General features: G+C 40.1%; 1 protein-coding gene across 3 annotated transcripts in view; it reads left to right on the top strand.

Annotated features, from left to right (window-relative positions):
• The first annotated feature begins 49 nt into the window (after positions 1 to 49).
• The window catches only part of CARF (calcium responsive transcription factor), a 66,966-nt gene continuing 55,871 nt past the window's right edge, over positions 50 to 11,144 (top strand). For all 3 annotated transcript variants that reach the window (XM_075933834.2, XM_006130504.5, XM_075933838.1), the window contains exons 1-4: positions 50 to 296; positions 4,590 to 4,711; positions 8,373 to 8,597; positions 9,862 to 9,982. In XM_075933834.2, the coding sequence (XP_075789949.1) occupies positions 50 to 296; positions 4,590 to 4,711; positions 8,373 to 8,597; positions 9,862 to 9,982 (715 nt within the window). The remainder of the gene's footprint in view (positions 297 to 4,589; positions 4,712 to 8,372; positions 8,598 to 9,861; positions 9,983 to 11,144) is intronic.

Below are 11,144 nucleotides of genomic sequence, written 5' to 3'. Positions count from 1 at the left end.
GACGGGTGGTCAATGGCGGTGAAGGAGCCTGGAGACTACACATTCCAGCATGCAGAGCGCGGACGACCACAACTCCCAACATGCCATGCACCGCCTCCTAGCTGGAGAGCGGCTTCTTTCTCCGGGCAACCTGTTTGCCAGGGTTCTCTTCGCGAGCCTCAGTAAAGGCGTTAGGGTGCCAGTATTTCCGGGTTGTACGGTGGCCCGCGGGGGTCCCGCGACGCGGCACGGACTGCGTTGCTGCGCCTGCGCTGTATGGCCGTCTCCATGGTGGTGCCTGCGAGAGCCAAGACGAGGTTGAGTAGACTCGTTCTGAATTTTCCCTCCGCTTCCCCGACTCCCCTGCAGGGTTCGCGCAGCCGAGGCGGGAGGAGCCGCGCCCAGGCTGCCCTCCCCTCCCCTCCCCGCGCGCGGGGCGCCCTGCCTCCTGGACCGGCCATGGGGCTGTGGGGCGGCTCCGCGGAGCAGGGGAGCGGCCCCCGGGGCTATTGTTCTGTGGGGCCAACATGGCGGGGGCCCGGCGCTGCCCCCGGGAGCTCCTGGCGGGGCGGCCGCTCGGCCTGAGGAGAGGCAACTCCGCCGCCCTGGGGGGACGGGCCACAGCGTCGTGACTGGCCCCGCCCGCCCGCAGCCCGTCTGTGTGGTGCGGGCAGAGGGGCAGCTAGAGCAGGAGCGCTGCACCCCCGAGTGCAGAACCGGACCTACTGGACCCTGGGGATGGGAGAGGCGCTCAGGTGAAGAGCCGCTGGGGAGCTGGAAGAGCCGGGTATCAAGCCTGCATCCCGCTGCCTTCTGCCTCCTCAGAATAAAGGGCTCTGCTGTACGCATCGATGAGACAGTTGCACTCCCATTCATCACTGTTTGCTTGAAATTTCCCTCTTCACATTGTGTCGGTAGAGTTTGTGACAGTCCCCAGGACGAGTGTACACGCCCCTGTGCAATTCCCTAAGAGCTACTCAGATAAGATTTGGGGTATATTTCATGTACTTGTTTACTGTGGTTGACTTACTGATCTGCTTTGGTGAACGTTTATGTTCATGTAAACGTAACATCTAAAAATAAAGTTTTAGTAAAAGGTGTTTTTTTTAAAAAGCACTGATGAATGAATTCAGCATTTTGGAAAAAGGTGCTTAGCTGGATACCTTGTGTTTGATTTTTTTTTCTTTTGCATCTTGTTAAGGGTTGATTGTGGCCTCCCTATGAGAGTAACTATATCTGTCTATAATGTGTCATGGTGCTACGGATAACCTGAAGATGCAGGAAGGGTTTGTCTTGATACTTAAATGAGAGATTTATATGCTTGCTTCAGAAATATGTAGTTAAAATCAACATGACTTGCACGGGTAATTAATGTGCCTTTTAATTAATTCCAGAAAGACACTTAAGTAATAGCTTTCCTATGATTTTTTTTTTAAAACTGACTGAATAATTATTGTAATATATAGTGCTTTTCATGTCCTTTCTATACCAGTGGGTCACCAGTTATTCTGAGTCTAGCTTGCCCCACCTCCAACAAAGATGAACAAAATGTCAGTGATATTACAAAAATCTATGTGGCCAATGTAACTCATATTTATTCATGATTCCATAACTATTGAATATGCTCAATTGCTTTACTATCACTTGAGTACATTATTAATAATCTAGTATGTAGAAGGGTCTCAAAATGCTTTTTTTGAAGGGGCATTTAATTCCATCCAGGCTATATAACTGCCTCAAACTGTTTCTCCTATTGTCCTATCAAATTTTCATGGAAAATTGGGGACAATATTGTCCTTATTGTCCTATCAAATTTTCATGGAAAATTGCTTCCATGAGTATGATGTAACTAACTTCATTAAAACAATTTTTTCTACCATAATATGTAAATAAGATCAGCAGTAAGGGGATTTACTCATAATAACTTTTATTGGTACAGGAAAGTTGCATACATCACATTTGTTTGTGCCTTTGTAAGCCTGCATGGTTCATATTTCAAGAAGTGTGTTTGTCTTTTTCCAAATTTGCTTCTATTTTTTTCAATATGTGTAAAACTTGGTTATCTGCCAAAACAGTGGAACAATCTGCGCCTTTCACAACTTCTATAAGTAAAATACTGTAGTCACTGGAATCATTAGCAGTTCAATTCTAAATCTCCTCCCCACATTGGGGTGCAGTGGGTCCTGTCCTGACCATCTGCCTTCAGAGATTGCTCATTCACTGCCTTTAGTCATAGGCCTCACAGTAGATCTCTGGAATACAGGAGTAAGGTTTGGTAAGAGAAATAAGTCACTTCAGTCTGGAATAGCCATTCTGGTAACCACTGCTTGTTATGTCCTTTCTATTATTTCATAACTATTATTTTATAACTAAATGTATTATATGACACATTTCTGGAAGTGCTGGAAAAAAGAAAACACAAAATAAATTAGAAAATATTGTGGTGGGGGGGAAATTAATAAACCCCTCATAAAATTTTAGAAAATGGCTAGACGCATTAACTGTAGTCTGAGCACCGATCTTAAGAGTTTTCTGGTCACAGTACCAGTCTTGCAGCTATAGTTTGCTGTAAAGGGAAAAATTCACTTTGACCTTGTTGGCTTTCAATCTCTCTAGAGTTTGGTGTTCCACACAAAATATGTTTTCCTTACATAGCAGTGGGCAAGAACATACAGCACATTACTAAAAGAACCATTGCTACTGGTTACCATAATCTTATTAGAGTAATAAAAGGACTGAATGGGCATAATTTTCATCTAGCCTATGCTTTTTTTCCCCCTCTTCACTAAAAATTCTCATTAAAGCCACAGTGGTTCAGTTCTACTGCCAACTCTGCAAGAACTAACATACAACTGGATTTTAGGCAGTAGCTTTATTTTAAATGCTCATGTGCAATTCTTCGCAGAAGCTGCATACATTATGTCTGTCAATACCTTGTCTATGCTAACACTTCCACTCGCCAGTGTTTGTCTCTATAGAGCTGAATCAATGGTAGCAACAGTACTAAATTTTCTTATGGTAGACATAGCCATGGGCTATAAACTACGAGGTAGAGCTGAGGAATAGAATCCGAGCTGGAAGAGACCTTAGAAGGCCATCAAGTCCAGCCTCTTCCCAAGGCAGGACCAATCCCAATTAAATCAATCCAGCCAGGGCTTTGTCAAGCCGAGACTTAAACACCTCTAGGGATGGAGAGTCCACTTCTTCCTTAGGTAACCCATTCCAGTGCTTCACCACCCTCCTAGTGAAATAGTTTTTCCTAATATCCAACCTGGACCTCTCCCACCGCAACTTGAGACTATTGTTCCTTGTTCTGCCATACATACTGACAGGGTACTTCAAATGTTTATGCTGTGCGTATTTGATACATATACAGAGACACCCCTTGGGTACAGTGAATCAGGACAACCGTTCTGGGCCCTGTGCTGTGGGGGACCCCATGGATCAGCGCCTCTAGACCTTCCAGTGTCTACTGTCTTGCGGATAGGCTGTTTTTCACCATAAGAAGGAATGGGACAGGAGTGAGGGAGCAGTGTGCTCTGGGGAGAGGGTGGACCTGTGCAGGAAGAGACTGGAGTAGGGATGGGAAGAAGCAGGGTTGGGTGGAATAGGGGACCTTGGTAGAGCTGGAGGTGAGTCCCCCCTCTCCTGGCAGATTAGAAACACAGTCTGACTTGTCCTTAGGGCAGGTGCAGGGCCCAAGACAGCCTTGCGTAGAGAGCACACGTTTCAATCCAGCACTAAATAAACATATTCATTCACACACAGACAAGAATTTTATTAATGATAACCTGTTTACTATCTACCCTAAGACACATGGAAACTCTAAAATAGATGACTGAGTGATTCAGATGAGAATTTAGTGGGGACATCGCTATATTTGAAGCTGGTTTCTTTCCATCCTCTATGAAGTGTTTGCAACATAATGATAATCTATTTACTGTCTACTGTAAGAAATTTTAAAATTTAGCACTGTTGCTACCATTGGTTCAGCTCTATTGATACAAACACTGGAAAGTGGAAGTGTTAGCACAAACAAGGTATTGACAGGCATCAGCATATTGAACAGAGTAACATGAAAGTATTTGCATTCACTACAGTCAGCTATTTTAGAGTTTCTATGTCAGAGATGAGTAAAACAATTCTTGTGCGTTCATTGTTTTAAATAAATCCATTAGAAGTGTTTTTGTGATTCCTCTGGGTGAAAGGCGATATTTATATAAATGTATATCATCCTTTTTGATATAAAACACATATATGCACAAACACAATGGGTGAAAACCTGCCAGTCTTACTAAAGCAAAACTTTTTGAAGTAAGGGCCTAATCATAATCCTATAGAAATCAATTGACACTTTCTTGGGTGAGAACTGAATTAAAATATATATCTTTATTTCCTGAAGGAGCATATAGGAATCTTATGAAGTAAGGACTATATCATAGTCCCATAGAGGTCAATGGGAGTTTTGCCATTGACTTCAAATGGGATGAAGCTTTGCCTAAGTTCATCAGAGCTACATTTTAAAAATAATAAAAATGCAGTGATCTCTAGGATGAGGTAAAAGTACAACCTAGATGGGAGGCTGAAATAAAGTACTGTGACTTTTCCAGGCTATCCTGTAATGGAAGAAAATGGAGTTGACCATGACATCAGCATGCAAACAGTCAATGATTTACTTGGTGTCAACTGTAATAATACAGGAAACTCTAAGACAGATGACAGAGTGATTCAGGTGAGGAATTATTAGGGACATCACTATATTTGAAGCTGGTTTCTTTCCATCCTCTATTGTTTGCAATATAATGATAACCTGTTTACTGTTTTTCTTTCATTATTTTACAATGTCTTTACACAATATATACCTCTGTCTTTACATTGATTTCTAATACAGATTAGTTTGGAATGAATTAAGTCTGGGCATGATTCTTAACAGTTTGCATTCTGATAGCAAAACTAGAAAAATCACATAAAATACTTCATGTATTCAATGGATGTATTTGTATGGACTAAAAAAATATATTTTCCTTCACTGAAGGAAGTATCAATTGAAATGAATAGGAGCTTCAAGTGTTCAGCACTTTTGAAAATCAGGTGGCATATATTTGTCCTCATTTTTGTGTAGGAGTCTTTAGCTACTGAGGTATGAGAATTCTGGCAGTCATTACCTGTTTCCAATCTAGATGTCTTTAGTCAGTGATAATTCCAGACAACATGCATTCATGTTTCTTAGTTAATTCTATAGTTTAAGATGTGACCATGTATCCTGCACCATATATCTTAAAACAATAGTTTCATTCATTCATTGCCATTACTCTTAACATAAGAACATAAGAATGGCCATCCTGGGTCAGACAAAAGGTTCATCCAGCCCGATATCCTGTCTGCCAACAGTGGCCAATGCCAGGTTCCCTGGAGGGAGTGAAATGAACAGGTAATGATCAAGCGATCTCTCTCCTGCCATCCATCTCCACCCTATGACAAACTGAGGCTAGGGACACCATTCCTTACCCATCCTGGCTAATATCCATTTATGGACTTAACCTCCCTGAATTTATCTAGCTCTTTTTTAAACCTGGTTATAGTCCTAGCCTTCACAACCGCCTCAGGCATGGAGTTCCACAGGCTGACTCTGTGCTGTGTGAAGAAAATATTCCTTTTTTTTGTTTTAAACCTGCTGCCCATTAATTACATTTGGTGGCCCCTAGTTCTTATAGGAACAAGTAAATAACTTTTCCTTAGTCACTTTCTCCATACCACTTACGATTTTATAGACCTCTATCATACCCCCCCTTAGTCTCCTTTTTTCCAAGCTGGAAAGTCCCAGCCTCTCCAATCTCTCTTCATATGGGATCTATTCCAAACCCCTAATCATTTTAGTTACCCTTTTCTGAACTTTTTCTAATGCCAGTATATCTTTTTTGAGATAAGGAGACCACATCTAAATGCAGTAGTCAAGATATGGGTGTACCATGGATTTATATAAGGGCAATAAGATATTTTCCATCTTATTTTCTATCCCTTTTTTAATGATTCCTGTCATACTGTTTCCTTTCTTGACTGCTGCCGCATACTGCGTGGATGTCTTCAGAGAACTATCCACGGTGATGCCAAGATCTCTTTCCTGATTAGTTGTAGCTAAATTAGTCCCCATCATATTGTATGTATAGTTTGGGTTATTTTTTCCAATGTGCATTATTTTACATTTATCCACGTTAAATTTCATTTGCCATTTTGTTGCCCAATCACTGGCTGTATCTACATTGGTGCGATCTTGCGACTGCTTTAAATTTCATTTGCTGCCTGTCTACACTGGCCACGAGTTCTTGCACAAGTAAACTGATGTTCTAATGTATGAAATCAGTGCTTCTTGCGCAAGAACTCTGATGCTCCCACTCAGGAATAAGCCCTCTTGCGCAACTGTTCTTGCGCAAGAGGCCAGTGTAGTCAGGCAACATGAATTTCTTGCGCAAGAAAGCCCTATGGTTAAAATGGCCATCAGAGCTTTCTTGCACAAGAGAGCATCTACATTGGCATAGATGCTGTTGTGCAAAAGCACATCTCTTGCACAAACGCACATGCCAATGTAGACACTCTCTTCTGGAAGAGGTTTTGCACAAGAACTCTTCCACAAAAGAGTTCTTGCGCAAGATCATGCCAGTGTAGACGTAGCCACTTAGTTTTGTGAGATCTTTTTGAAGTTCCTCACAGTCTGCTTTGGTCTTAACTATCTTGAGCAGTTTAGTATCGTCTGCAAACTTTGCCACCCCACTGTTTACCTCTTTCTCCAGATCATTTATGAATAAGTTGAATAGGATTGATCCTAGGACTGATCCTTGGGGAACACCACTAGTTACCCCTCTCCATTCTGAAAATTTACCATTTATTCCTAACCTTTGTTTCCTATCTTTTAACCAGTTCTCAATCCATGAAAGGATCTTCCCTCTTATCCCATGACAACTTAATTTACATAAGAGCCTTTGGTGAGGGACCCTGTCAAAGGCTTTCTGGAAATCTAAGTATACTATATATACTGGATCCCCCTTGTCCACATGTTTGTTGACCCCTTCAAAGAACTCTAATTAGTAAGACATGATTTCCCTTTATAGAAACCATGTTGACCCCCTTCAAAGAACTCTAATTAGTAAGACATGATTTCCCTTTATAGAAACCATGTTGACTTTTGCCCAACAAATTATGTTCTTTTATGTGTCTGACAATTTTATTCTTTACTATTGTTTCAACTAATTTGCCCGATACTGTCTAATTTAGTTGTAGCCACAAATCTTTTGACTACTGAAATTTCAACAGTGGGTGCTAGATTTTTTCATTCTGTGGCCAGTTTCTGACCTTCATATAAACATGAAAATATTTTTCCAGATATTAGGATTAGTGATTAACAAACTTTCTGTTGTACTAGTGACTGGTTTTTAAAGATTCATTAAATAATTAATTATTTTGGCATTACTGAAATAAGTTAAGCAAATTCTACTCTTCTATTTAGGTTATTCAGATGATAGTAAGACCCTGTATCATATGGGTTTCTTACAAGAAAGCTGTCTTACTTTTGATTTCTTTCACATTTTCCCCCTTCAGTTTAGTAGTGTTTGGGTGCACCCAGATTGCTAATCATGCAGAAGCTTCCCAGCTTCAGCTGATAGATCGCAAACAAAAATGGAATGTGCTATAACTAGACCAAATTTGACAGTTTTGGTGAGATCTTAGTACAGATTTTGAGAAATTAACATAGCCTGTGACTTCTCAGTCTTGCCATAGGGAGCTTTGTATTGTATTGTGTGCTTTTTTTTTTTTTTTTTTTTTTAATTGCTGCCATGCTTTGTATGCTTATATAAAATTTTACAAAGATACTATGTCAATTTGTATGTTGTGGTTCTATTCACAGCCAAAAATTAAAAGTATTGATGATACTGCCAAGTGGTATATTTAGGGCTTTTTAGGAATCTTGAACTAAAAATTGTTGGAGATTTTTAAAAATTACTTGTGAAGACTATATTAGCTAATGATCTCCAACACCCCCACCTCCTTTTCCTTTAAACATTTGCACCACCTATTAGTTTTAAATCTTCTAGGTGAATCCAAGCATGCTGTTTTTAAATGTAACAAGTTTTGGCAGCAAATCTTGGGTACTAGGGGTTTTGCTTAACCGTATCAGATGCTGATTATTTTAGGAAGCAGGAAGTAATATTTCCATTATGGATGCAGGAACAGAAAATAAAAATTACTAGTCAACAGACTCTTGAACACTTGCTATGTTTCCGTTTCCCAGGGAATTTTCCCAAGTAATGTATAATATATATTTAAACTATTATTTAAAATAGAAATGACAAACTTTATACAAAGATTAAAATACGTTTCATTGTTTTTCCCTATACAAGCAACTAACCTGCATGGATTCCAAGGATCCATCACTTGAACAGAATGACTCTCCAGCAGTCTTGCCCATCACAGTGCATGTTTCGGACAATTCATCTGTGTCATCAAATACACCAGTGCAGCTATCCCAGGCTCAACCTCTTTCCACGGAAGAATTCCATCTGGTGGACCAGAATGGCCAGCCTCTGTATGAAGTACAGTCAGTAGGGGGTTCTAGTACACAGATGGTGAGTACATATAAAACCACACAGATGCTGAGTGCACAGAAGAAGAAGAACAATGTTAAGACCAATTGTCCTGATGTGGTTTAAAGTTTCTATGTAATAATGTTTAAGACTATATCTCTGGGAACACGGTGATGCATTTCAGAGTGGTTTATTTTGTTCTCAGTTGCTTCTGCTCAGGTCTCCAAATCCTGAGCTAAAAGTCATTACTGACTTTAATTCAGAAAAATGTAATGTGCTTCTATCATATTCTCAAAGAAAGTAGAAGACTGCCTTAAAGTGAGAATAGTCTGCAATGATCCCATTCTTCTTTCTCCCCTTTATTGCTAACTCTTTCCTCCTCTTCTCGCTACTGCTCTCCTCTGAGCCACTTTTGCTGAGTGTGGAGAATTATGGAATTGGTGGTGAATCAGCCAATGATATCCCTTCCTTTCCTCCCCTGATTAATTTACATATAACAATGCCTTGCACGTCTTGCATTTTTTTAAGTAAAAATAAATAATTGATCTGAATGTTCTTGCTGGCATATATTGTACATCTACAGAAAATTACAATTTAAAATATAATTCCCTCATCCAAATTGCATGTTTGGCCTAAAGAAAAAGGCCAAATGCCAACCAAACAACAAGTTAGAAGATGATTATTTATAAGTCAAGGCTTACTTTTTTTCACAAGCTAAAATATTACTTATTTCAGAGAATATTCACAATAAAGAAAATACTTTCATTTGCCATGTTTCCATAAGAATGCCCACAAACTTTTCTAATTTCTGTACTTGCAAAATATGTTGTATTAGTATAAAACAGTTTTAAAAGACAATAGATTTGAGAACATTGATATAGCCTGTACTTGTTGTTAAATGTGACTAGAACTTTAGGGAAACAGCAGTGATTCTCTGTGTCAGATAGTGAATATAGTTTTAAAAAAGATTATTTTCAAGAGAGTTGGTAGCAGTATTCAGGCTGTTTGAATTTGAGAACAAAATCGCAATTGTTTCTCTCTACTTTTTACATCACTGCTAAGTTTTTAGAAGGGCTTAAGCAGTTAGAAATGGATGACACATTTTTTAGAATGTTGAAGTGGACTTCTGTCAAACCCTCATATTTCTCATACAATAAAGTCAAATTACTCTGCTAATGTAAAATATTTTCAAAAGTAGTTGTTGTTCTGGTAGTAACCAAATCACGCTAATGCCACTGAAAACCAGTTAACCATATCATGCTACATAGTTATTATTGCAAAGTATTTTTTATTCTCATTTTATTAGATGATTGTTGCCAGTCAGTCAGAACATGGACAAGTGCTACATGTAATTCCTTCTACTCAGCCAGGAATGGCACAAGTGATTATTCCTCAAGGGCAACTTCTGGATGTCACCAGTACGCAAGGTCAGTTTTACCTTTGGGACTTGAGGGTTGTCCGTTCTTGTAGCCAAGCACATACTGAATGGTCCATTTTTATAAATTCTTTATTTCCCCTTCAATATTTACTGTAAATAAAATATTAAATATTTGCATTTACAGCACTGTTCATCTAAAGATCTCTGTGCACTTCACAGTTTTTTTTTTTAAGTTGGGACAGGATTCTTGGGAAATAAGTATTACATTTTATGCTCATTTGAGATGTAGTATGGGTAAATGGAGGTATTGAGAGTGAAATTCTGCCCTGATTTACATCCCATGCTATCTCATTAATTTCAGTGTGGATTCTCAGAGAATTTGCCAAGAGAGAATAAGTAATTTGCTCAGTTTTATGTTGTCTGTCAGTAGCAGAGCCAAAATAAAACCTGGGTTCTAATTATTAGTCCTTGATCTAACAGATATAGCAGTCAGATTAAATAGAGAACAGTCTTGCACCTAGCATTCTGTACCACATAAATTACATGTCTGAAAGTCCTGCTTTAAAAATATTCATACTTTCACAGTTACATTATATGTCACAAAACTTCTGTATTCCGTATAGCTAGGGGCTTCTGCTCCTTAACATCTGTGCTCCATGTTGAGACCTGCTCCAATAGTAAATGGGAAGCCCCCTTTAACTTCAGATGGATTTGAGTCAGACCCATAATTCTAAAAAAACGATGAAAAAATCAGTGAGAAAAGTAAAATCTCTGAAGGCAACCTCAGCATCATTCCCATAAGAATCAGTGCATGAAGTTGCTAACTGTGAATTAATAACTTTGGAGCGTAACGACTCTTTTTAATCAAGGTTTTGGAATGTTATTTCCTGTGTGTTCTGTTCTCTTGAACAGAGAGGTTGGACCTCCTTGGGAATCTGTCAGACCAGAGGAGGTCCCCTGCTACGAACTCCCCAGACCACCTTCCCTCCCCGCTGCAGGGCCTAGCCACTCCCTCCCCTATGGGTTGCCATGCTGCTGCGGGCCACAGCAGCCCAGACTGCACTGGCAACGACCCCGCTATTGGGGCTGCTGCGTCTCTGGCCCGGCTGCTGCATCTCTGGCCCAGCTGCTGCGGCTGTGCTGATGGGACTCCGGCACCAGTCCCAATCCCTGCCCCACTGGGCTCCGAGCCGCCAACCCTCTCGTCACTG

The sequence above is a fragment of the Pelodiscus sinensis genome, chromosome 7 (genome assembly GCF_052426305.1).
Source record: "Pelodiscus sinensis isolate ZL-2025 chromosome 7, ASM5242630v1, whole genome shotgun sequence".
NCBI classification, from domain to species: Eukaryota; Metazoa; Chordata; order Testudines; family Trionychidae; genus Pelodiscus; species Pelodiscus sinensis.
This window is presented reverse-complemented; position numbering and strand designations above follow the sequence as displayed.